This window comes from Cygnus atratus, chromosome 1 (assembly GCF_013377495.2).
Source record: "Cygnus atratus isolate AKBS03 ecotype Queensland, Australia chromosome 1, CAtr_DNAZoo_HiC_assembly, whole genome shotgun sequence".
Lineage (NCBI taxonomy): Eukaryota > Metazoa > Chordata > Aves > Anseriformes > Anatidae > Cygnus > Cygnus atratus.
The window spans coordinates 154,544,606-154,572,557 of record NC_066362.1 but is presented as its reverse complement, the minus strand read 5'-3'; the positions used below and the strand labels follow the sequence as shown (position 1 = coordinate 154,572,557).

The following is a 27,952-nucleotide window of genomic DNA, read 5'->3' as shown; positions in this document are numbered from 1 at the left end:
AGGAACCGGGGAGAACCCGGAGGGGCGCGGCCAGAGGCGGTGGGGCGGGGACGGAGGAGGGAGGGTGAGGCCGCGCGGTGGCTGGGGGGGGAGGCCACGTGACGGGTCGGGGCGATGCGGTGGCGGCTGCTGTGGGCGCTGTGCGCCTGCTGCTGGGGCTGCGCTTGGGGCAAGACGCTGCGGGGCGGCTTTGTCAGCGCCGCCGCCCGCCTGCAGCCCTGGCGGCCCCTGGCGCGCTTCCAGTTCCACGGTAGGAGCCCCTAAGGGTGTATGGGGGGGGGGGGCTGGGGGGGAGCGGCGCCACGTCGGAGGCGAGCGGCCGTTAGGGCCGTTAGAGGCGTTGGGGCGGTGCACGTCGCTGGGTGTTTCGGTGGCTTCGGCTCTTTCTTTTCTTCCCTTCGTGGCAAAGTGGTTTTGCGGGCTGCTCGGAAACCTGCCGTGAATGTACCGCTTGTGGTGGTTAGGCGGGCAGCCCCCCAGGTCGGGGGATGGGTGTTTGCGGGAAGAAGGCCGCTGAGGTGAGGGAAAAGTCAGAGGCGAGGAGGGTTGCGGCGCGACCTTTCAACGCTGAACGAGGAGAGGGAGAGAGGTAGGGTGGGGACTGCTCGCGGAGTGATTTGAGAGCGGTTCGTTATCGCTGTCCTAGAAGATAAACGCAGAAGTACTCTAAATAGTTCAAAAGAAAAAAATGCGTTGCTTAAATCTGAGAAAATCATAGAATGGCCGGGGTTGGAAGGGACCTTAAACGCCCAGTCCCAACCCCCTGCCCTGGGCAGGGACACCTCCCACCAGACCAGGCTGCCCAAAGCCCCATCCAGCCTGGCCTTGAGCACCTCCAGGGATGGGGCATCCACAGCTTCTCTGGGCAGCCTGTGCCAGGGCCTCACCACCCTCACAGTGAAGAATTTCCTCCTAACCTCTAATCTAAATCTCTCCCCTTTTAGTTTAAAACCATTCCCCGTCATCCTGTCAATATGTGATTGAGTAAATAGTTGCTCTCCATCTTTTTTATAAGTTCCCTCCAAGTACTGAAAGGTTGCTGCGAGGTCCCCCCAGAGCCTCCTCTTTTCAGCCTTCCTCTGTAGGAGAGGTGCTCCAGCCCTCTGGGCATCCTTGTGGCCCTCCTCTGGACCCACACCCTTTTTCTGCTCGGAGCTCCAGACCTGGACACAGTACTCCAGGTGGGGCCTCACAAAGGCAGAGTAGAGGGGCACAATTAAGACTCAAGATGAGAGTTTTAGGTGTTCGGTTATAATTTATTATGTGAGTTGATGTTACATCCTTCCTTAGAAATACTTCTGTATGGATATTTACTACTATTCATTTTGGGGGATCTCAGTGAAGCCATGGGAGATTTTATAGAACCTGCTGTTTTTCAAAGCCTTTTATTAGTGTCTTAGGTAAACTGTTGTCCATATAACGTTTTACAGATCCCAGGAGATAGCCTTTTGGGGGGATTTATTGTAGAACTGCTATCTTGCTCTTAATAGGCAAACCTTCCTGGCAGAGCTTATTTGAAGCTGATAGTATAGTCTAGCTGCACGTCCAGGTGTTGCCTGGGTTAGGTGGGAAAGAAGGTTGCTCTGACAGTTTAAAAGACATACCAAACTTGCTTAAATTGGAGTAAATTTGGACTCTTGCAGTGCTGATTGTTTTTTTTTTTCTTCTCTGTTAAGTCCTGTATTTTTATTTAGGATACTGTTACATTAAAGAAGTCCATAGCAATATCTAATGAAAGAATTTCTCAGAATGACTTTGAGGTTCATAGAACTGCCAGACAAAATAAGTAATGTCAAATGAGCTAGTTCTAAAATGGCTAAATTATTTCACTATGCCAAGATGCGGCCTATAGGTAGACTGACACAGTAGAGAGCACTCTTGAAGTTTGGTTGTCTTTGTGAATATGTTTGTATCAATTTGTTTGATAATCAAGTGTTTTAGCTCTAATCAGTCAGTAACATTAATACCAGAAGAACTGGAGTAAATGGGTCTTCGACTCGAGAGCTACTCTATGATGCTCGTAATCATGCCATGGAAGTCTATAAAAATAGAGATGGGATGAAGAAAAAAAAAAAAGATTAGCTGGAATTTTTTTTAAAAAAAGGGGGAGGGAACTGTTTGAAGCAGAGAAAGTTAATGACATCTGGGTTGTGTTGAAAGTTTGCGTAGGTACCATTATAGAGAATTGTGCATGCAATTTTGTATTACTGAGATGAATAGAAATTGTTTGTGAAAGCTTACAGACATTTATGGGAAGTAGTGGTAAAAGTTTTAGAAATAAAGTGAAGCTTTTTAAAGTGGTGTTACTTATTAAAAATCTCTGCTGTGTTAGCTTTTTGTTTGTGTAATTGTCATCAAGGCAGAGTAGTTGATTTTATTTTTTAAATATCAAGGTGACCATGCTGTTCTGTGTGTCAGAATCAACAACGTAGCAGTAGCTGTGACAAAAGAAGCTAGACTTCACCTGTTTCAAGCACAGGAATGGCTGAAGCTGCAGAACAGTATCCAAGACCACAGCTGTACAGAGAAATTCTCTAAAGCTCAACTGACAAGTGAGTTACTGCTTTGCTTTCCTTATGAATCAAGTGTGTGTTTAGAACCCCAGTGTTTCAGTGAATTTGGACTTTGCATCAACTTAAGTAAAAGCAGGACTTCAACCTTCCGTAATTAAAAACGGATACAAGGAATGCAATTGCTTTGTTTGCATTGTTTCAGAAGACTTTGTTTGCAAGTTGTGATTTAGTATATCAGTGGAAAACGAACAGTCCTTGACAAACAATGACTTTAGTGCAAACAGTTGAACTTCAGGTTCTAGTCTGGTGCTCCCATTTGCACACAACTCAAAGATTCACGTTTGGTTGAAGTTTTCATTTACACATTCAATACAGAGACTTCCTATAATTCCACTTGGAGTAAAAGTCTTTTTTTTTTATAAACCTCAAACTTTTCCTTAAAAAGATTATGTTAAAATGTGCAAAGAATACTGTAGTGAGATGAAACTGAAGTAGTTAGAATATGTAAATTGTTGAGAAAGTCAGATACGCAGTTTGAATTATCACTTTCCTTGCAATAGAATGAAAAAAAAAATAGAGGCCAGCCAATGAAACCTGCTGTAGTTACTTCTAAAACTCTGAAGTGAATGCCTGTAAGATGGGAGTATATAGCCCAAATACACAGTAAAAGAGTAAAACCTTTTTCCTCTGTTCTTTTTTTCTTCTTCCCCTTTCCCAACACCGTGATCATTACTTTTGTTTTGTTTTCATTTCTGTCTGGAAGGTCATCTTCAAAAATTAATTTGTCTGAGTAATGCTGCCTTATTTTACAACTTGCCTATATCATCATTTAATGTTCTTTCACTCTTTCATTTTGTAATTTGATATTCATCACTGAATCTCCCATTTAAATGTCATAAATACTGGGATTTATAATTATACCAGTACAGAGTGTATCGATTAGCCTCTTAGTCTTTTGTTTATGGAGGAACACCTCTTATTTGTCAGGAGGCTACTGTTCTCAATTCCATGGAAAATTACATTTTTCAAAGACAAGAAAACAAAATTATTTTCATTTGTGTGATAGCACAAACTCTCAAACTTTGATGTACAAAACATTAGACACATTTTAATATTAAATATGTGCTAATCAGGATAATGCTTAATTTGAGTACCTACCTAAATGTACAAGAAAGTGAAACGCTGAAGCTTTCATTTATGTAACTGGCGGACAAACATACAAAAACAATTTTTGCACCATTTGTTGATCATAATATTACAAAGCCCATTTAAAGCGGGATTTTTCCTTTGAGAAATTAAATTTAATAATCTTAAGTGAATGCAGCTTCTCTTTTAAATATATTTCCTCTGTGCAGTCAGAATCCCTAGAGTAACTAATTGATGTCCTGGAGCATTGCCATTACGAAATCTTATACAGATGTCACTTCTAAGGATGTAGTTCCCTTACACTTGAGCTGAGCTAAGCATGAAGTGCTGCTGAAAAGACCAGCAGTTGGTCCTTCACTCCTGTCTGTCCCAGCAATGTTTTTGCTGTTTTCTACTGTGTGTAGGAATCACATGACCACAGGGTGAGTTGGATCTGTTTGCTGATCTTGGGCAAAATCAATTACATTTTTATTTTAGCTTACTTCATATCCTGTGAGTTAGCTTGCAGATTTGATGGAAAACTGATTAAACGTACTGTGTGATCTCTAGTCTCGGTGCAAATAAGGCTGTACCAGATCTCAGCTGAGAGTACAGATGGAGAGTAGAGCCGCCCTTTTCAACTGCCATCTAACTTTCTTTTTAATTAAGCAGCATATGAAATCCTTAATTTGCCTTTTTACAAAGGTTGCATTTTTGAAGGGAGCTGCTTCACGTTGTATATTTGCTTAGTAAGATACACAGCTCTGAAATGTACCCAATATTAAGCATGTGTTCCACAAAGCAACTGCCTTTTTCAGAATGTTTTTTTTTTTGGTCTGCTTCATGTGTTGTCCAAATGAGTATTTCATGACAATTGCTGCAGAGGGACGCGTCATCTGTTTCTTGCTGGATTCAACTGTTGATTATAAGTTCATGCTTTCAAAGAACAGAAAATAACTCCTTGAACTTGAAACAAGTTTACTTAAATTGCATAAATGTTTTTCGCAGGTATGCTTCAAGTTAGAAATTAGTTCTAAATTTCGTCGAAAAAGGTTTAAGGATAATGAGTTTGCTAAGGATTGTTTTGTGAATATGTTTGCAGCTTTTTCTTACGGAAAAAAACTTTGCGTAAAAGCAGCTTGTTTTGAAGAATCCTTACAAACTTTTTCCTTGTCCTTAGCCCCTGTCATCTTATAAACTATTCAAACGAATTCATCAACAGTCCAGTAATTGTATTATTATTTCTACTATAGAAATGGCTTTCATTTATGGTTAAGCGGATTAGCAATGATCGCTGTTACACTCATTAATTAATTCAGTAGTCAGTGTACAGTTCTTGTAGTTTCATTCAAACGTACAGAGCCACAAACTTCATTTGCAGCAAATGTTTACTTTGGAGAGATCGTGTATTAGTTAACAGTTGCTTTTAGGAAAAATAGTGGTAATATCAGAAGTAAGATGAAACTTTTCAGTCCTACATAGTTGGTTTTAAACATAATTGATTTGAAATATGCTTTTTTTTTTTTTTTTTTTTCAGACAGTGGTCTCAATACTTGAGTGTCAATTGAAATAATTGAAATTGTCTATGTCAGCTTGGGGAAGATGCTGTAAAAATATGTGAAGTTGCTGTAAAATATGTACCTTTAAGGCATGCACACCAATTTTACAAATTGTGCATGTGGCTGTACCTGTTCTATGCTCTAAATGCCTTTGAAAACTGAGCAGAGTAAATTTCACAAATGTATTTTTCATACTGAATAAGTGTCTGTTGGTGAATACAAAATAGCTAGAGTCCCAGTGATACTGTACAAGAGGGTGGAAATACACTAAAAATGGTGTGCACTATTTGCAGTTAGTGGCTTCTGGTGGAATGGAGCTGTCCCAGCAAACCCAAAAGCTGAGAAAAGGAATACGGTGCGCAACCTCACCAACGCCTGGCTGCACCTACTTGAAACCTCAGCTGAGGATGGAAGTCTGCTCTCGGGTGTTGTGGTTTGCTTTCAAAACAAAAACTGTTTTGTACTGTTTGTAGTTTATAATACGTAAATGATGATGTATATTTAAATTTTATCTTTATTTGAAGATGAGTTTTCTAAAAACAAGCTAAACAAGTATCTACTCTGTTTGTTTGTTTGTTTTCTTCCAAAGTGACTGTGAACCACACAGAGCAAAATCTGACAGTGTCCCAGATTCCTTATCCGGAAACATGGTATGTGTTTTATGTAGACAAGTTTACCTGCGAAGAGAATTATTCTGAAACCGAGGATATTCAGTTTGAAATGGTCTTACTAAACCCAGATGCAGAAGGGAATCCATTAGATCACTTTAGCGCAGGGGAATCTGGTAAGATTTTTTTTCTTAAAATTAGATTAATAAGTTAAGGATCTGATCAGCCAAACCAATTGGTACCTACTGTGCTTGCAAAAACATGACACTGGGGAATGAATAGCAGAGTCTCTTACTTTAAATTTGACTTTCTCAAAGAAGAATAAACTTTGATTCATTTCCTGGCATTACAGAAAAATCCTTCCCTTTCTCTAGAGTGACTTGCCAAAACTTGCCTAATGGCAAATGTAGTAAACAAGGAAAGATTGTATTCATATCTTTGCTGATAGTTGTCGTTTCCCTATAGAAATTGTAAGCTTCCACTTGATTGTAAATTGAATACCTGATTTTAACAAATTTCTTTAATTTGTGGAATTCCTTAGATGAAATTTGTAAAATTTGATTCTGTGCAATATGAGTTCATGTGCGACGTAAACATTTTGCCAGTACAACTTCAGTTCACTGTCTGGGTCTTTCCAAGTACATTATTCACAGGCTGCAAGACTGGATGAGATGATTGGCAGTCCAAATTTTTTATTGAAGAAATGTAAATTCAAATCTCTACACCTGCAAAGAAAAAAAAACTTCTAGAAGTGACTCAAGACAGCAGCTGAAGAAATGTGTATATCAATTTTTATGACAATTTGGTCATTCAAATCAACCCGATGTGTGCTTTGTTGCAGTGCTTAGCTTTGCTGCTCTGGGAGGCCGAGTCCACGTGACACTGACTTAGTCTGTTGAATGGGAAGAATATGTTTAGTCTGCCTTCACACACAGATTTAGCCTACGTACCCAGATCTAGCCTAACTGTAGTGCTGAAAATTGTGTTCTCTGTTGTCATTCTTAGTCTCAGGAGAATGTAGGGGGAAGAAAGGCAGCTTCCTTTAGGAAGGGAGGAAAATCTTCACGCTGAAACATTCAGAGCAATCTGTAAGGAAGCAGCACTGCTAATCGCCTGTTTTTCTAGACATATATTGATTAAACTCTTTAACTTCTTAATCGGCTTCTTACTCTGCAAACATGGTTTGTGGTTTTTATTTAGTGAATTTTGTATCCAGATGTGAATTCAAAGTTAATTCACTTACTCTCAAAAGTAACAGTAGCATTCTTTTGCTAAATGGAGAGATAACACCATATAAGATACCAGGTGGCCTTTAAGTGGTGTACAGACCTCCTAGGGAGACATCTCAGCTCTGCACTAATTTTTTATGAAGTCTCTGAGCACTGCAAAGCAGAACTCTGAAAAGCTTCCATGCTGAGCAAGGAGATGTCTAAATCTAGAAGTCGTCTTCTCTGGAGATATTCAAAACCTGTCTGGATGTGATCCTGTGCAATGTACCATTGGTGACCCTGCTTGGCAGGGGGTTAGACCAGATGATTTCCAGAGGTCCTTTCCAGCCTGAGCCATTCTGTGGAAATGAGTTGGGTGCAGGTATTTAGAGCCACCATGGAGTAAATAGGTTGAGATGTGCATGCCATGTCTTCCATGGTTGCAAATGAACACCTTTGTTAATTCAGAATGAAAACCAGCAACACTGTTATGAATCCTGAAAAGACTTGCCTATGTCTACTTTTGTAGACATTGGGTTGTTGCGCATTGGAACAGGCTCCCCAGGGAAGTAGTCACTGCACCAAGCCTGTCTGAATTTATGAAGCGTTTGGACTGTGCACTTAGTCACATGGTCTGAATTTTTGGGTAGACCTGTGTGGTGCCAGGTGTTGGACTCAGTGATCCTTATGGGTCCCTTCCAACTCAGGGTATTCTATGACTTTTCAAAGGACTGAGGAGGATTTCTTCTCTCTCTCTCTCATGCATCTCTAGGGAATAACTTTTGTCCTTTTTCCTCTGAAAGTATGCAGCTTAGAACATTAGTATGTCAGAGAAGAGATCCAGGTTCATTTCTTGGTGAATTTTTTTTATTTGTTTTCTGTTTGTTTGATTGATTGTTTTGCTTTGTTTTGGTTTTGTTTTGTTTTTTTTTTTTTCCTTGAGGGGACTAAAAACTGCATAATTACAGATGGTTCCAGTTAGGTCACCTTTCACTTTAGTTAATAAAGTTGTGTCCTTGCCACATAGAGTTATCAAAAATTAAGTGGACTATTAGGAAAGTATAGTAAAGAACTTGAAACTGTAACCTTCAGAGTAGGATCTTTGCCTTGAGAGTGAAGGAGGCCTGGTTTCCAGTCCCTAGCAGGTAGTCTTCTATTATTTTATATGGTAGGGTTTTTTACATAAGACACAGATTCCACTAGTAGTAGAATCTAGCACTAGTAGTGGAATCTAGCATTTCTAAAGACAGCTGGCCAGGTAAACAGAATTTGGAAGTTAGGTACTTGAAATTAACATACATACATTTTATTTTCTGTGTCATAGAATCCCAGAATCATTTGGGTTGAACCTTAAAGATCTAGTTCCAACCCCCCTGCCATGGGCAGGGACACCTCCCACCAGACCAGGTTGCCCAAAGCCCCATCCAGCCTGGCCTTGAGCACCTCCAGGGATGGGGCATCCACAGCTTCTCTGGGCAGCCTGTGCCAGGGCCTCACCACAACCGTAGTGAAGAATGTCTTCCTGATGTCTAATCTAAATCTACCCTGGGATCTGAAAAAAATGTAAAAAGCAGAAGTACTGAAGACAGTGTCCAGTACCCTCCTGCTATGATCATTTTACAGTTACGTTTCTTTTTTAACTTTGTTAACTTTTCTGAAGAAAATGTCTCACTCAGAATTAATTACCCAAACCCTCCAATAAAACATGCTCTTGTCCCCAAGAGTCTCTCCCCAACTCTAGGTGATTTAGAAGTCAGGAAACTATTTAAAAAAGAAAAAGTTGAAAATAACTTGTTGTTTTTTTTATTAGTTATATTTCAGTGCAGGTTTCTCTCAAATCCTTTTGCTGTCAAGCCAGTCAGTCACAGTTTCTCTTTTGTGGCAAAGAGCTTTCTATCCTAACTGTTTTAGTGAAAATATGTTTTAATAAACTTAACTTTTTTTTTCCTAAAGAATTTTCAAGGTGTACCCAATCATTGTGGTGAGAAGTAACATATCTACAGAATCCTTGCCAACCTCAGTGGGTGTCATCTGTAGCAGACAGATAAAAAGTGAAAAGAAGAATAAGAGACTTGATCTAAAATGTGTGGGGTTTTCTGTCAGTCATGAATTATATTACCTTATAGGCTTTATTTACCATTTCACTGTATATACATACAGAATGTCCAAGCTGTAGAAGTTATATTACTAGCAGCTACTCAGAACTCATCTAGTTCTAAAGTTCTTCAACATAGATATTGAAATATGTTTAATTGTTCTATTTCTCGTCTCTGGTTGGAGCTGATTGAAAGTTTTTAGCGGAGTTGCTTTGCCGGAAGCAAAATCTGACTCTGTGGACACCACATAGTTTCAAAGAAGGCTGGAGAAGGAAAGCAGAAGTTTTCAGTGCAAAACTCCTGTTTACCCATTTTTGCTTATGGCTCAATGGCTTTTTGACCCTCTGGTAGCTTTTCTGTTTCCAGACAACAGGAAAAAAAAAAATCAGGATCCAGGTTTTCAGGGAAGCATCTTATGAAACTCCTGCTAGACTGAAAATCAGACTACTTCAGTTTTGTAAATATCAAAAACTTTGCACCTTTTTTTAGATTGGCGCAAAAAAAAAAAGTCCACTTCATTTTCCTTGTGCTATTTTTCTTTTTCTAAAAGTTTTCAGTCTTGGTCAACTGTGTTTCTTGGAATAGCTGCTTTATGTGGAGGAAGAGTGACACCCAGTGGTTAAGTAGATAGGATGGTCCCGGGTTTCTCTCATCTGAGACTGCCTTCAAAAAGTGAAGCAAAAAAAAAAAACAGCTAAAAATGAGTCATCTAATAAATGTGTCTGATCAAATGGGCTACAATTATTTTCTGTTTATCAAGAAACTATATGCCAATCTGTATTTGAACAGAATCTCTCCTACACTCAGAAAAAGTATTGCTGAATAAAAAATACTTCGTCAGTGATAATGACAGTCAGCTGTCTGAAGAAGTCACTGACTTTCTTGGATAAAATAGGCTAGGATTTACATATTTTCGCTTTACTATCACTTTTGCTTGACAATTACTTAGAATTCCCTAGTGATTATATAAATAACATATCTTGCTTTTAGTTATTTACTACTAGTAATAGCCTTTCTTTATAAAAACTAAGTTGTTTTTTTTTCCCCCCCACAGGATTACATGAATTCTTTTTCCTGCTTGTTCTAGCATACTTCTTAACCGCTTGCATATATGCACAGTCCCTATGGCAAACAATTAAGAAGCGTGGACCTATGCATACTGTACTAAAGGTGCTGTCAATTGCATTGTTGTTGCAGGCTGGTTCAGCTTTTGCCAACTACCTCCATTTCTCAAGGTATCTCTGCTTATATTTGCTTTCAATATTAAGACTAGAAGGATGTGCTATTTTAAAGATCAGTACATGGTCTTTCATGTGCAGATTGTGACAAAAGATAGGACTAACTTTTTAGATCTACATCATTGCCTAAATGTACTTATAAGAGAGAACACAAATTTAAGACTCACTTAAAAAGATCATCTTCTATTCTTTTGTCAGTTATTCTAAGGATGGAATAGGAGCACCTTTTATGGGAACTCTGGCAGAATGTGAGTATGCTTGTCTGCTGTTTTTATGTACTCCTACACATTAATCTGTATAATACACTAATGAATGGTCTTGTTGGACTGTATTATTATCTTGCACCGTATCACTGGATTTTTAACATGAAATACTCTAAGTTACTCTTCTGAAAAACAGCATTTAATCTGGATGCTTATAATAAATGTATTTAAAGCTCTATAATCATAACATTGTTTAGGATTTTGTAAAGGATTTTATTGTCTTAACATTCCATCCTACAAATGCTTAAATACATACCTGTCACGTGAGTAAAACTTTCAGTATGTCGAAGAGTTTTGTGGAGTTTGCATGATCTAGAGTGCTGAAGCTTTTTGGGAAACTTCATCACATTTTAAGGAGTGTGTCATTTTATTTGCAAATTTAATGTGGATTATAATGAAAAAGTGTTTTACAGCACAAGTGATGTAATTAAAGTGATGCAAAAATGCTTATGTAAAAAATCGATGTTGCCCAAGTACTCTTCTCCACTCTGTATAGATATTCTGAGCTCTCATTGAAACTGAATTCTTATAACATCCATACCTAAAATGCCAAAATGCACTAGTTTATTCTTGCTGGATTCTTCAGGATCTAATGTGCTTTGTTGCCTCTTTTTTTTTTCCCCTCTTTCACGTAATTTACATTTGAGGCATTGGATGATCCTTTCTAAGCTAATACATTGCCTTTTTTATTGGGCTTTTGAAGCACCTCAAGAAAGTAGTACTGTGATAGTGCGATAGCATTGGAGAGTAGCAACCTATATAGAAAAATATTTCCCTTCATAGAGTTCGTTTAGAAACTTGCAGTTGGAATTAACAGCCTCTTGATGGCACTTGGCACCACAGTAATTGACACCGCTTCTTGTTTTAAACGTTTGAGTTAGCAAGTCTTTGCAGCCTTTCCAGCAACTGTGTTAATAAATTTTCCCTCTTGTCTTCTGATCTTCTGAAATGAAATTAAGTGGAGAATATGGAGGTAGTCATAACTCCTCCCTGCTGAGAAATTCAGTGTTAACTACACAACCAGAACTTCAGAGAAAATAGCTGCATCTTAGATTTTCTGTGTATGTATTGTGGTGAAAACCACACTATTATTTGCTTTAAACGAAGGTTACTAAAAATAAATTAGTATTTTTGAATCAATATCTGAATTTGAGTGATTCAGCTAAAAGAGTTTCCCGCTGTTTTTAAAATTTGTGGTTCCCTAAACAGCAAGAAAGCAGAAGGAATTGTGGAAAGCTTCAGTGTCAATTGCAGTTCTGAAGGATAGCTGATAGCAAGTATAGCATGGAAGTGGAAAGTGCTACCATTTTTCCTGCATAGGATCAGAAATCCTAGTTAAATGATAAAATTTTCATTAACTTCAGTGGGGTCAGAATTTCTTCTGGAAACCTGTCCAGATACTACATTGAGCAATTATTCTTTTTCCACCGTTATTTAATCTTTTCCATATATGAAAACCTGACACTAAGTTGACTTTACCACCTAAGTCAATCATATAATCACATAAATCACATGAATAATTCTGGCATACAAAAACATCTCAAATAGTGATGCTTTAACTTCTGATAAGATCGAAATGTGAGAAGTCAAATAATAATGTATCTGTTGAACAGCTGAAAAAGATGTTCAGGCCAACTCCTATTCTACCCCTGCCATCAGAGTGGTTCCAAAGAACGTTTATCAATATGGTGATAGGTGCTTTATAAGTGTATATATAAATATATATATATATATGGTGAAATCAGACAAATTTGATACCAGTTCAGTAGCATGTGGCCTTACACCAATCCTGGATATCATAAAATTGTCATTTTCAAAATTTTGCTCTACCGTAAAGCCTCTTCTTGCTTTTAAGCAAGATGCATGTGGTACTAAAGACTAAAACCTGTATTGAAAATTTGTCTTACACCATTTTGTCTGGGAATCCACTTGCTTTGTTGCCACGCTTAAGCAGAGCAATGTCTGTATGCAAGGCATGACTGAGAGATGATGTCTGGCTATAACTTACAGGGAAGGTTATCTTAAGGAGTGACAGAAAATAAAATGAGTGAATGAATGCTCTCTAGAGTATCCAGATCTGTTCAGTCACTTCTCTAGCTTGGATTCGTGACACTGGTTTGGCATGCCTCGAGCTCGCAGAAGTTTTTTCCAGGGAGTACTATGCCTCCATAGCTAGCACTGTAAAATAATTCCAAGATCATTTTGTCACAAAACAGTGCCAGTTCATTTTATTAAAGTCTGTATTTACTAAAGGCTCTTGACATTTCCTAAATGACAAAGGTGCCTGAATATGTTTTAAGTATGTAACTATATAAAGCATGAGAATGCCAAATGTATCCCATGAGTAATATGTTTAAATCTGTTTTATATCCATATTTTGCTAGTACTTCTGACAATCAGGGAAATACAGTAGCTGATCTTCATTTGATACGCATCCCTTGTGTGTGTATTAATTTCTGTACAGGAGCAGTATTTTGTATTGCAATATTTCTAGTAATGTGGAAGTACGTTTATTTGTTAATACATTCCAGTTGTTTCATAAAAATAGAAGCTTTACTTTTGTGATGTGGAAATATTTTTCTTATATCTGATAATGTAAGTGGAAACGTCAAGTACAGAACAAATTTAAATGAACTAAAATATTAATCAAGTGAACAAAAAATGTGTAGTGCCCATCTCTAATTTCTGTAACAAATTTGAAATTTACATAATGTGAGAACTAATTTCTCAAGCTGCTTATACATCTCTGCTGTATTAGTACAGTGAGCCAGTTTACATTCAAGTCCATGCACCAACTTTAAAATCTTTCAGTAAGCTTCAGCCAGAAACTTGATTCTAAAGCTAACAACACTCCGGAAGAAATCTTCAGTTCTTTCTAATGTCAGTAGTATTTCAGCAAGGTTGAAAAATAAAGATTTTAATATATTCTAGCTTGAAGTGTTCTTTATTCGGATACAGCTTCAAACACAAGTTTGAGACGCTGATTAAGAATGTAACTTCATGGAGTATGTGTTAATTGTTCCCAAACAGAGCCAAAAGAATGGACACAGTGAAACGAGGCAAAGGGAGTTTGCATTTAATGAAATGAAATACAGACAGATTATTGCTCCAAATAAAGTTTGTGCTAGGGTTAGTCATTATGTTTTCCCCTTTAAGTATCTGAGTGTGGAATTTGTCCTAAATATTTGTGCTTTCTATTGCAAGCTACTCTGTCCTTAAGACAAAACGCAATTAATTTAAAGTACAATGCCACTGTCTGATTTTTGAACAAAAGTTTTGTGGAATGAAGAAGGGAGTTCATTTCATCATGTCTCATATTTGCAGTGTGATTAACATACATATGATTTTAGTCATGTGGCATTTATAAGTCTATTCATGCAGGTGGACTCCTGAGCCTAGACTTCTTTGACACAACAGGAGTGGGATTTAGAAGGATGTGGCACTCTGCCCATGTCATTGCAGAATTGCAGCATAAGGAGAGGAAAGCTTTAGTCATTTAAAAATGGTCAAAAAATCCATATTTTCTAGCAAAGCAACATCAGCTAGTCAAACTGTTTGTGAAGATCATGAATAAAGGTGATACCAAGGCATAAATGATTGTTCTGTATTTGCAGGTATATAGAATGTTTCTTTTGGTTGTAGAAAAAAAAATATTTTTTTTTTCTGTTGTGACCCTATATATTTTCCTTTTGTTTTCAATAGTGTGTGACATAGTCTCTCAGATACAAATGCTATATTTATTGTTGAGTCTGTGCATGGGTTGGACAATAGGCAGAATGAAGAAATCTCATAGCAGACCTCTTCAATGGGATTCCACTCCAGCATCCACTGGCATTGCTGTAGTAGTTGTTGTTACACAGGTTTGTATTTATATTCATTCTTATACTGAAATATACAGCTGCTATTAAGTATGAAAGAACTGTGAACCAACTAATTTCAATATTTTATGAGGGAGGGAGTATCAAGACTGGGGAAAAAAAAAAAAACCCACAGCATAAAGTGCACCCCGTATGTCTAATAGGTAACAACACCTCCTCTTTACTTTAACAATTTAAGGTGTAGCTCCACAGTATGTTTTTGTTCAGCAGTAAAACCACTTAAGAAGTTCCCACAGTTTTCCAAACTCCAGGTTGTGCCAGTTGTTCATAGTATTATACTGTAAACAAGATCAGTGGAATGATCTAGATTGAAAGGGGGAAAAATAAAAAGGAGATATTTCAGCACAATCATTTTACCAATCTGATTTGTAGTGTCATCCTATAAATAGCTGTAGTCAGTACAAGTGGGAGTTTGTGAACTACAACATTGGGGTTGATGACAAGCAGCATGGGAGGAAGGATGAGAGAGAAATTCTCACAGCAATCTTCCTGTCACCAAAAAAAGTTGAGACTCTGTCCTTTTCTTAGAACCACTCAAACCGAATGTGTAATGGTCTTTTCAATCAATAAAAGGCAATTCTTGAAAGGTTCATGTGCAGAATTGTTCTTGCAAATATACAAATGGTCTGACACATAATTTCATTCAAATATTTTCTATTAATATAAATTAGAAAGTCAAGTAAACCAGTAACTTAAAAGTAAATTGTAATGGAGATCATCCAACCCTGGTGGTGTCTTTTGTAAACAAATGTTTTTAAATCACAGCATAAAGACAAGAGGATTTGAAAGCCACTGAGAAAGAGAAGAACAGGGAGAAACTGGAGACAGTAATGAGGAAGAGATTATACTAAAGAGTTTGTGCCATTTGAGTAATGTCTGTAATTAGTGTTGCTTCCAAACTAAATAAGTGGACTGCTAAAACATTAAGAGTAGCTGGGAGCTGACAGTATTCTTGCTAATTAAGAATATAAACCAAAGCCTATTAAGGTCAATGGGACTGTTGAAATTTAAAGATAGGTTCATTCCACCTCACTTTGACACCCGTCTAGCACCAGAAATTTTACATGCGGGTAGTAAAGAAGACTTCTAAAGTATTTAATTTTATTCATGCTTCTCCACTGGTACATGCATATGGGTGTGTTAGTGCTCTGTCACTTGAGACTGGAAAGTTTTGTTGTTGTTGTTTCCTTTTTACTATACATAGAAAGGGCACTCGGTATCATCAGCTTGATCTTTTTTTAGTTGTGGTAAAAAATGGGGCAGGCATCATATATATATTCTGCTTCCAGTACTGGTCCATGATATATTTACATTGGCTATTTGAGCACCACTGGAGGATTGGTACAGAGTTGGCTGCCTTATTTTTCACCATGAAGGAACATCTCTACCACATCTCCCTTCTCAGTACCATTGGGAACATCACATTTGGGAGGAGCCTTGTAGGAACAGAGTGTGGATGTCAGAGTATGTCATTGCCTGGGTGGTTCTGCAGTCCATCTCACTGTCTGCTGTCTCCAGCAAAGTTTCCCCAACACCAAGAGTATCCTTAGCCTTTCTGGAGAGGGTGTTTTCCATCACACAGTTCAGTACATATAAATTTCTGCTGGTTCTCTTCTCCTTAATAGCAAATTTGGTTGTTGAGCTCAGGGGAGCAGATCCCGGGCCCCATCAAAGGTGGTGGCCTCAAGATTTCATTCTCTGGATCAGTCTATTGTTCATTGGTCTAGATTGATGTGGGTATCAGACCTGCTGTAACAGGGCAGACAATGAGCACTTTTAATGATAAAAACCTAGAACAACCTCCTTTCCAACCTGCTCTTCCCCAGAAATTCTTATGGGAGAGGTAGCTTTTCCCCATTCAGAGACTGGACAGACTTACGTGGGTCATCAGCGATGTTCTCAGGACTGTTGTGGAGGGTACTGGAAATCACCTGTGTTACCTTAAAGCAGCAGATTGAGATCGAACCATGTTAGTTTTATTGACGTTCTACAATACCTGCCCTCATCTCATCACCAGGGAGGCAAAGCAAGTAGACAGCCTGGGAAACCATTTTATTCCTGAGCTTACATGCATTTTTGACTGGCAAACTATCTGACTCTGCTTTTCTGCAGTTAGCTCAAATTACTCAGCATTACTTGCCCTTTTTTTTTTTTCCTATTTGTATTGACAGTATTAATTCTTTCCTTTTGTTCTTTCACAAACACCAGCAATTTCCTGGGCTGTGTTTACTGGTTGCCATCCGTGTAGGGTGGACATTGCCACCTAGCCTGCAAATCTCTTGTGGTCATTGTGGCTATGAAGAGGTAGCATCTCAAAGGGAGGGACAAGCCTGCCATTTATCGTCTCCCCTTGGGTTAACTTGTTCTTTGTGTGTGTGTGTGTGTTTGTTCATCCTCAGAACAAAAGATTCCCAGGCCACTCTGTATTCATTAAAGATCCCACTCTTTGTTGCTGAGGCACAAACCTTGTTCAAAACTTTTTACTGATGACAAGCTTTTCCTATCACATAGAACTGAGCAGTTTCAGCTTTCAGGGCTGTGATCAAAATGCACACGGAATCTTAATGCACAAGAAGCTATGCTTCACAGGGGTTCTTAGCTATGTCCCGAAAGGTGTGCTCAGAATGAACTCTGCCTCTGACCTCAGATCTGAAACATGTTTTACTGTGCTGAAGTTCATGACACCGGATACCCAAGTACTAGATATGGTTTGGAGCAGCTAGTTCATCTGCCTTGCCTTGCTGCCACTTCTAATTTCCCTTTTGCTTCCCCCTTCCCCTTATCTCTCTGTGATGATCAGTCCCATGTGAACCTGCTCTTGCTGGAGATTGATATGTTATCTTGCCATGCAGTCAGTGTTGGCATAGCAAGGAGGAGAAGGGGTTTGACCGTAATTGTTTCCTTCTGACAAAAGAGACAACTGTCTGGTTCTTCATTGTGCAGATGTGGAGGTCCGACTTGTATAACTGGAAGATCAAGATGATGACCGGAGCAAACAGTCTTCCCAGCAGCTTGAGGGAGACCAGGACTGGGCAATGGTGTCCACTGGAGTACCAAGATAAGTCAGAACTATGTACAGGTGCTGTCAGGCATTTCGAACAGTGCATTATGTAAACAAGAAGATGGTCATTCTCCTTTATTTAACAAAGAAGCAGTTGGACTTCAATGTTGGACATAGCTAGTGTGAGTCAGCTCTTCAGTTGTGCACCTACCCAGCTCATCCAGTTCTTTCATAGACAGCCTGAGCAAGAGTTGTTCTGCTGGATAACAATTAGGATATTCACCCAGATTTCTTCCCAGAGCTGAAATGTAGTTCTGCTCAATGGTAACAAAAAAAATGTGTCCAATTTCCGCTTGAGCTTGTCGGTGTCTGGGTGTTCTTTCATCTTACTCCTGATATCGCAGCTAAGTGAGTAGATGTGTGCCTTTCTGTGGATAAGGTGAGGGACGTCAGGGTTCAATGACCTCAATTCCTCAGGCATGGCCAACCAACGAGATTTTGACTTCAAGAACAAGTTTGTCGGTAAGAGCTCTCCCTTCACTGAGAACATATCGCCTAATCTGTTGTAACCTAGAAACGCTCCACGGCACAGATTCCAATTTTATAGAATACTGCTTTTCCCCAGTGAGTGAGAACAGTTCCAGCTCATAGGAAGAGCGGTGACACATGTTCACCTTCTCCAGGTTTCTCATGTGTTGCACTGACAGGTCCATTTCTGCCTCTGATGATTCTGCCTTCTGCTTATTGTAGTAACCTAGTGAAGCTGGAGGAAGCTGGACTTGTGTGATCTTACATTGCTGTCACTACACAGTCTTTATTCAACTGATTTCTGGGTTGTTTGCACGATTTACATTATTTAAAGGGCTGGTCCAGCGCATACCATGGTGTCAGACGCTATTTTCCCATTACGATTTGGACTTTGTTCTCATGATTCCTTTACTCCAGCTCTTTGTCATCTTCTCATGAAAGTGGCTTCCTTCCTTGCTGTTACTTTTGGTGGTAGGTTAAGAAAAATTCAAACCCTCATGAGCTCTGTTTTTTAAGGTTAAGGTAACCCTGCATCTACCTAAAATTTCTTCTTTAAGTGGTATCAGACCTTCATTTCTGTCAGTCTGTATCTCTTTAGCCCCAGCTGCGTGCTAGTCTCAGGAAGATTCTATGCATTTTTTTTTTTGAAATATTCTTAGAGAGTGTGTGTCCAGTCCAGGAATGTTAAAGACAGCCTCTTCCCATGCATAAATTACAAAAAAGAAAATGCTCTGTAGACAAATGCAGTGACTTTGCAATTGGTAGAACCCTTGTTGTTGCCTGGGCACTTTCTACCTGAACTGAAATAGCCTCTGTGATGGGAATTCATCACTTTTAGACCAAAACTAGTGCTTTAGCCACAACTTCACCAAACACTGTGCTCTATCTCAAGGTTTCAGGAGTTGTTTAGTCTTATTTCAGTCCTAGTCCTTGAGAGGATTCTCAGTCAAGTAATTTGATCGTTGTAAGGTGTTTGCTTGGAGTTGCCCAGAAACAGAGCGTTATGGCAGCAGTGTTTGAAGAATGTTGGCTGGAGGGTTTACTACTAATCCATGACGTTCGGGATGTGTGCTTCACACTTTTCTCTCTCCCATCTTTCCATTTTCTATCCATGGGGTTGAGAAGTAACTGAAGTGGCAGCAGTCATGCTCACTGTGTCATGGCTCGAGTAAGGGAAGGAAAAAGTGAGAGAGTACTCTCAAAGGATATTCTGAGTGAAAAAAAATCTAGTCTCAACTGATGAGACTCATGGACACCCACCTTTGGAATGCACAGGTGGATTACACATTTAAAAAAAAGTTTATATCAGTAACCTTTCTGTCTTTATGATATTAATGTAATTAGAGAGCCTTTGAATTTGCTCAGAAAGGAATCTGACTAATTTAGATTTCTAAATTGAGGCATACAATGTCTCCTTCTGAAGGCCTTTAGCGCTACCTTGCTCATATAAATCAAATTTGACTACCTTTCTTCAGAAAGCCTGCTTTATTAGACACCTGAAACCTAAGTGCAAGTTAGATGTCTGCAGTAGGTGGACTGGATTCCAGTGTATATTCAGTTCTTAAAATGCCACTCATCTGCTACATGCTTCTGGGAGTCTAAACTTGAGTGTTCTAATTTGTAATGTTAACATTCCCAAACTCTTGAAAAGGTTTTATTCGGCAAGACCCCATTTTCATGCAACTCTACAAGTAGGCGCCAGCTTTCTATTCAACTAAGACTCAGAAAATAGGCATTTCCTAGTCTGTTTTTCTTTAGAAAATTTGTCAATACTCTTTTTCACAGTCCTTCTGCAGCACTGAATTCTACAGCAATTGGGGATGATGCGATTTTTCTGGGAGTTAAGGAGGATTGCGATCTTCTGTGTATTATCTGTTGGCTGGAGTGCTTGTCCAGGTGTTGCAACAGCATTTGGAACCTGTGACACTGCCTTTCGTAGTCCCTAGGAGGTTTCCAAGCCAGTTGCTTGCAGAGTCAAGCTCGCTCACAGTTTCTGACCTAGCTGATTCTGAATTCTTTTCTCCACGATGGCACGGCTTCAATAGAAGAGGTGGAGAGTGGCCCACCCAAGAACAGCCTATAGCCTGGCAGCTAGGGCTCTCTCCAAGGAGGTGGGAGATGCGAGTTGGATATCCTTTAGGCAAAGACAGGAATTGTGGGAGATCTAAGTTCAACCTGGGTGAATGCTTTAGCCCTTAGGCTATTGTATAAAAGGGGCAGCAGCACCACCCTCTTACTTCCCCATCTTTAAAAGGAAAAGTGAATCCTGTTAGGATTTTGAAAGAAAAGGCGTAGTCGCCTGCCTTTGAAACAAGCTTTACAGGTTGCGGATCCCAAGTGGAAGGAGACACCTCCCTGTAGCTCTGTGGAATCGTTTCAGTGGGCTTCCTGCTGAGTAGGCTGCCTGTTTAACTACATGATTATTTTGGAACTTATGCTAAAATGCTGCATTCCTTCTACCCAAATGAGAGGAAACTTTGACTTGTCAAACTTTCTAAAAGTTACGGAATGCAAGAAATGAAACCCTGTTCCTGCCAGTCACATTTGGAGTAATAGGTAGTGCCAAAGCAGCAACTCAGCCTAGGTTGTGGGTTATTTTCTGTAACATGGCAGTCTCCAACGAACAGACCATGAACAGTTGTGCTGATAATTTGATCTGTCATGGGAAGGTTAATTGGCATTTAACGTAACCTTGTTTTTTCTAAATGTACATTGCTGTTGTTGTTATTTTCCAGAGCCTTTTATTAATTTGGGAACAATTTGAAGATACTAATCACCACAGCTACCATTCACACCATGGCTTAGCAAGTGGACTGCTTATTGGCCTCAGAGTTTGCCTAGCTTTGTCGCTGGCTGCTGGTCTTTACCAGATCATCACAGTGGAGAGAAGCACGCTGAAAAGGGAGTTCTATATCACCTTTGCCAAAGTATGGGTTACATCATGGAAGCCGATTCCTTTTGCTGTAAAAGTAATTGTGGCATGCAGTCGACTGAAGCACTAAACTGTTTTCCTCCATATGAAAGTTAATATTTAAGTGTCTGATTTGATTAAATTGCACTCTGTCATCATACTCTGAGTAGTCATTTTAATTTGACAAGGAGTATAGAGCTTTTTTAAACAGAAATCCCACCTTTCATTGTGTGGTTTTCACTCTGTTGATTGAAAATTAAACAATGGATTCATAAAAAAGACAGAAATGTAAATGCAGTTCCTCTAACTGTCATCTCTTTCTTCTTAGTTGGCGTATAGTTATTTTATAACTTACACTCTTCTTCTCTTTCAGGCCTGCATTCTCTGGTTTTTGTGCCACCCATGTCTTGCAACCGTTTCTGTAATATTCAGAGAATATCAAAGAGAAAAGGTATGTACAGGCAAGATAAAAGAGATGGAATTTGAATAGTAGTTGTTCTTCATGTTCAGTGTTTGTTAGCAAACTCATGCTCTTAGGCTGTTAATCTTATGACCCCAAAGCAACTTGAAAAGTCTTAGTCACACAGCTCTTATTGATGCTAATGTGAGTCATATTTTACAAAGGCATACGGGGTTTGAATCATCTAAGGGTAATCATTTCTAGACTAAGGGGGGGTGGGGAGATAGTTAAGTCAAAGGAAAATGTGGAGGGGGTGTTTTGTTTTATTGTTTGCTTGTTTGCTTTTTAATTAAAAACACCTTGGGGATTCTTTTAACAAAGCTAGTAGAAAGATAAATCAGTGGATTTTTTTTTGTTTGCTTTTTAGTCTTCAGCATTTAAAAGCTTTATGTGGCTAAATAGGTCAGGGAACCTGTAGCTGAACTGTATTCTTTAGATTAAGAGATCTATCCAAATGTGTAGTTTGGTTTGTAAGCTCTAAACAGTTAAAAACAAAAGTGGACTCATTGGGTTTCTCGGTTGCTTAAACATATTGGGAACTAGAGAACTAGTGTGTGGAGCCTGCCATGTTCAGATAAAGTGCACGTCTATTCTCGGGTGATTGACTACTTCATTCCAGGGTAGAGTTTGCTGCTTTTCTTTATGGTTATAACCATCTGTGCATTTGTATGCAAATATTTTCAGAAAAAAAAAATAAGCTTTTATTTGTGTGGGGAATATGTGAGGGGGGAAAACATTCTACTAAAAAATATAATACCTGAAATACCGTGTTTCATTTTTTTTTTTTTGGTAAAGAATTAATCTTGGGAGGAAAAATAAAACTCCTTTAGAACAACAAAAAGTCTCTTTGTTAGTAGTTTATTCATGAAAATATCATTGGAGTAGGATGGGCAATCTCTAGAATTGGGATCAGTACAGGAAATTTTGCAATATTTTGAGAGTTTGAGTTTGAAGGGAGGTTACATTTGCTCTGCTCTTGCATTTTAAGAAAGTTCAACCATTATGTGCAGCTCCAGTTCCTACATTATGATAATTTAGCTGTGTTTTTCGTTATTTAAATGCATTTAAATATAATAAAGGAATGCGTGATCAATGAATACCATATTTGTGGAAGAAAAACATGTATTTGAAAAGATTCTCTGTACCTCAATTTAGACTTCTGCTTGCTCAGAAACAATAGTTACCTTTATGGGTTTGATAAGAACTGCCTTATACATCTCTTACAGATCAAGAGGCTTGCTCTGAAAAAAGGTCTAAGTGAGACTGATAAATGACTACCATCACAGCTCCATGACTGTACTAGTGCAAAGTGTTTTCAGGCTTTTTTTTTTTTTTATTCCTCTCTGTTTGTTGTAAGAATAGAATATCTAAACATCACCTCTGCTTGTGGAACTGCATGGGTGGTGAATTGCAAGCCTGAAATTCCCCAGAACAGAGACTGCCAGAAGGGGTTATGTGACTTGCCCAGGGCTATCTACAGATTCAAAAACATCCAGGTGTGAGAGCATGAATCCTGGACCTGAGGTTCACATTCAGATCTTTTGTAACTGCAGCAGCATTAAAAGGTTTAAAGTTAAACTTCAAGCACTTATATAGTGTGCTGGCAGAAATGTATTTGCATTTGGTTTTCACTTACTTTTTCCCTTCTTCTGTTTTTTGTCTTTAGATTATTACCATAGGTGTTATCCTCTGTCAGTGCATCTCCATGGTTATCCTCTACAGACTTTTTCTTTCTCATAGTCTATATTGGGAAGTGTCTTCACTATCAGCAGTGACATTGCCACTAACAGTATCCTCTGGACATAAAAATCGACATCACTTCTGAGATGTTTAGGAAGAATACGTTATGTAATAAATGTGCAATAATGACCCAAATATACAGGTATTTTTGTCACAGGTATGTGATACATCGGTTTCACTGGAAAACTGGTTGGTAATATCAGAGCACTTCACAGACCTTTGGTCTGACACAGTCCTTAGATTAATCTGTTACAAATATTGTTGAGTGGAAAAAATCCATAATTTGAATGATTTCCTGAAGATGGTTCGTGGGTAGCATGTGGTGCTGAGCTATGTCACAGAAAAGTACAGTAATTCTTTTCTCTCCCATTCACAGCCCCAAAAAATATCCCTACTTTATATCAATACTAAGTTTGAAGGTCTTATAAAATGCAGTTCTTAAAATGTCAACAAGCTCAAACAAGTCTGAAATAGGCCAGTTGTGAAATTGGTGTGATGCATAACGACGAATACAAGTTCTTTTATTTTTGTGCTTTAGAAAAAAATACATTTTATGTATAGGGATAAAAGAAGGGGAAACAAAAGAGGGAGAGTCCACTAAGAACGTGTATAAATGTTTACAACTAACCGTGGGAAATTTTTCTTTAGTATTGGTGTAAAAGAAAAGCATTTTTCGCAATTACTGTTCATATTGGTTAGAATTTTAATGGGAATGAAAATAGAGTTTATATTTTCCTTTTTTTGAAATAAATGTAACTAAAAATTTCACCCAGTAAAGTTCTAAACAATATTTGAGGCTTAGAAGATATAGCAACATAAAGGTAATTAAAACAGCAGGCTCACAAAAAAAAGGGCAAAGAAAATGGAATGGGTGATGTGGTACTAGAATTTTAATCCTGATATAATTCATTTCTCTTACATTGAGGATTCAATCATAATTAAGCCATATACACAGATTAAATTAACAGAAGCATTTCAAATAAATGTTGGTTTCAGTCATCAACTACCCATGAATTCCTGCCCAAGGATACTTAATCAGGATTAAATTTTCTATGAATAATTGAAAAACAAAATACTCACTGGATTTGTTATAATCCATGTTGGCACTGGGTTCTAAGTAGTTGCCATCTTCCATCCATTATAATAAAGCCATACTACTTTGTGATGCCCTAGCATTCAGAAAGCCAGTGTAAATATATACTTTATTGAAGTGCCTATTTATTGAGTATGATGAAATCATGCTGACATTTTTTCCTTCATAATAAGAACATACCTATTACCATTGTGACTGCAATTGTTCTTTTGGGATTTACTTATTATTTTTCATATTTTAGATTTCTCGCCGTACAAGTGTGTTTCTTCACAACACCGATTTTATTTTCTAGTAAACAAATGATTGTTTCTTTGTAATAGTATGTATTTAATTACGCCTCTTTGAAAATGTGAAGACACCAGGGTTCTAGCTTTAAAATAGCCCTAACTTTTCCATTCATGTTTGCCTCAGCTGTGAGCATAGTTGAAACATAAGTCTATTCCATTTCAGTTTAGAGGTGAAAGTAGACATTTGCCTTTGACTAAGGCAAAATGGCAACATGACAGAGTTGCTCATTAAATCATCTCCTTTCTTATTGTTTGTAATTCAGATCAAGAATGGCAGGTTGAGGCTGGAAAAGATGAGATATTATGATTTCACACAATCTTCAGAGTGATTAAAAGATTAATTATTACATTCCTCTGATAACCACACAAAAATATTATTGGTTAAAACTTCAGTCTTTATTTCCCTGCTTATCTCTGTACTTTTCATCTTCTCAAGAAAAAAGCATCCTGTTTTTGATAAGTCTCCAATAATGCAGTAGAAGAGTTCTATCTGTCCTCATGTATAAGACATGAAATTCACACATAAAATAGAATTTTCTGATAGACACAAGAGCTACTTTATAGTTTATGATCTGTCATGATAAAAGTTTTAACCTATGCAGAAAAATTGCATGTGACTTTCAGAATAGACACTCTATTTATTTTATTCTCCAGAAGTACTTTCTTACTTCCTGTAGTCCCTCTGACTTCAGTCTGTCAGTGTTAAGGTAAATGATATCTTAATTTCACCTTTTAAGTGTACTCTACAACAATTCATAAAATGAATTCAGAATTCATAGTTCATCTGGGTATAAATATAAAGCATCAGATGTTGTCTCTTAATCTTTTCCAGATTGCCCCGTAAGTCAACAGGTAACATTATCCTCTTAGTCTGGCGTTGAATCCAATGATTTGAAAATAAAATTTTGATTTTACTATTAATGTAACTGTAGCAATTAAGTATCACTTTCTCATGGTAAGCTGTACCACGGACATGCATTTCTGCTCAGGTCTGTTAGCGTTCTTTCATGACCAACATCCACCAATGTTACATTATTAAATCACTAACGCATGCTGTAGCAGTAGGTCAGTATGACTGTGGTAATATTCAAGATGTCAGTTAATTCAGTACATGATATCCATGGGGCTGGAGTCTTCAAATATGACCTATTTACAAAACTTCTTGCTTACCTATATTCTGGCTTGAAGTTTACTGCCTGAAGAATGGTTTGAATATGTGAAATTCTCCCTGCTTCCTAACTTACATTTTTAATGAGACCAATTGATAAAACCTTGTGGGGTTTTTTCATGCTTATTCACATATTGACCCATTTAACCGTTTTGGTTTCATAACCTCATCTTAGGAGAATAGCTTCCAGGCTTCTTTTAGTTGTCTTCGGTAAGTGCATCCTGCCTGAAAAAGTTTCTCTTTTTTCTAGAACGTGCTTTCCATCACACACACACACACACCAAAAAAAAAAAAAAAAGTTTTGTATCGCCAAACTGCAGCTCTGGCTGATCTGAGCAACTCATGATGCACCCACCTCAGCTACACACCAGATGACAGCAGTGGACAAAAGCACTCCTTTAGCATGCCCGTAGCCCCACCGCGTAAATGGCATGGTTTTGTGCCAGCTGAAAGCAGCCGCGGACCCAGGGAGCTCTCAGCGGGAGGGCTGTAGCCAGCTCGCAGACTCCCTGCCACCTCGCCCGCTGCAAAGAGAGAGAAACACATTGCATGTAAAGGCAGCGCTACCAGCTGCTGACCGTGCTGAGCACAACTATTTAGCTGGGGTTGAATGGCAGCTTCGTACTTGTTAGTTTTTGTGCATCGCATGGTTCTGTTTTAAATAAAGTTGCAGATAGAGGGTATACTAATTCCATTGTCTGTGAGTTTCGGTGCTTGGAAAAGATAAGTATACATTGACAAGATTGCAAACCGAAGTTGTTTGTGCTGTGAAGAAATTCACTTCAATGCATGAGAGGACGTTTCCTTGCCAGTCATCGCCTTTTCTACTGGCACAGATGCCAGTTAGTGTCAATTCTGATTTATTGGTTGGGGGGAGGATCGTTGTTCAGAAGGGATGAGAGTGAGATCAGCAATTCAGCCTACGAGACCCCCCACACGCTGTGAGGAGTGGTAATCTTGCATGGCTCCCGACCCGGGCTGGATTGGAACCAGTGATGTAGAGGTTGGAACAATGCTCGAGCTCATCCCCTAAGCTATTCGCTCCCATTCCGTGTAGGGTATGTTGATTGTACTTTTATTTAAAGTGCTTCAGGTAGGAAAAATGAATATTTACAATTAAATATATGTAAATGAAAGTGGAAAGGCTTGATTGGAAAAATATCAAGTTTCTAATACATATTACTATACTAAGACCTCCCACACAAGACAAACATTTATAGTCAGACCTAATAAATATTCCTTTCTGGTTCCAGTGCTAATGGAGAGCCACAGAGGTATCAAAATCTTTTTGTTTGCATCTCCGTCCTCTACAGAACTGGAAGACTGTTTGATCCGATTTGGTTCTGGTGTATTCTGTGTGATGCCATGCCTCTACTCGACACTTTTTACAGATTGCTATAAATGTTGGCTGGGCTGGCTAAAACCGATTATTATGTTGTACCTTGTAACTCTTTTTGTGTGACTATGCAATGTACAAGGGGCAGGTGATCCTTGCAAATGTCAAACATTAAAAGAAAATATTAAGCTGTTTTTCAAAGGATCATTCTTTAACCACACTGAAACGCAACTAGGCTGTGATTTTCTAGTGAACAGTAAGTTTTGATTCTAATTTTTCTTAAACCATTCTTTTCTACAGGTCCTTTTGCTGTCTGTCAGAATCCCACCTCTCCCACCGCACACTCTCTGTTCCTCCCCTTTCCCCTCTCTCTCGCACATATGATTTTGAGCGTAATGGGTGTCATTTCTCTCTCTATCTCTCCATCTGTTCCCACGATCAACACTCACAGTCCAGCCCCTACTTTGCATCTAGTATGCGTATTCTCTTTATCCTTGGTCTGTTTTGATTTCACGCTTTTCCTGTCTCTCCTTTGCCCTCTCCACCATGCCTTTGGTCTCCCTAGCCATCAGAGACCTGAGGGTGTGGTTTGACATTGCAGCTAATTTGGGTTGTTTGCTGCCAAAGAGTGTCCCTGTCCCTGTCCCCCAGCTGTGTGCTGCTGTTGCTTCCCTTGCAGTGGCACTGGCTGTCACTTCGCAGCTTAAGCGAGATGGAGTCGAGGAGTTAAACCGATAGAAAACAGCCTGTAGCAGCAGCAGAGGAAGAAAAATCAGCTTCGTTCTCCATGGTTTTAGCTCACTGAACCAGCTCACTGGGATTTGCCGAGCACCAGTGGCACTGCAGGGGATGGGGTAGAGCGGGCAGGTTGAAGAAGGGCACAATCCCCTTTGGAAGGGCAGCTGCAAGGTCAGTCAGTCTTCTGCAAACCTGTGTCCTA

At 38.8% G+C, this 27,952-nt stretch overlaps 1 protein-coding gene across 7 annotated transcripts; it reads left to right on the top strand.

The window, feature by feature from the left end:
• The first annotated feature begins 28 nt into the window (after nt 1-28).
• GPR180 (G protein-coupled receptor 180) lies at nt 29-27,206 on the top strand. Of its 7 annotated transcripts, XM_035564865.2 has the most exons (11): nt 29-250; nt 2,394-2,552; nt 5,491-5,622; nt 5,787-5,981; nt 10,164-10,344; nt 10,546-10,595; nt 14,313-14,470; nt 20,753-20,944; nt 21,302-21,379; nt 22,615-22,639; nt 22,751-22,905. In XM_035564865.2, the coding sequence occupies exons 1-11, from the start codon at nt 115-117 to the stop codon at nt 22,888-22,890; spliced, it is 1,446 nt and encodes a 481-aa protein (XP_035420758.1). In that variant the 5' UTR covers nt 29-114; the 3' UTR covers nt 22,891-22,905. The 7 variants fall into 7 exon arrangements, with proteins under 7 accessions (XP_035420758.1, XP_035420759.1, XP_035420761.1 ...); XM_035564866.2 differs by lacking the exons at nt 22,615-22,639; nt 22,751-22,905 and adding an exon at nt 23,055-27,206; XM_035564867.2 differs by lacking the exon at nt 5,491-5,622 and having other exon boundaries at nt 90-250.
• Nucleotides 27,207-27,952: the final 746 nt, after the last annotated feature.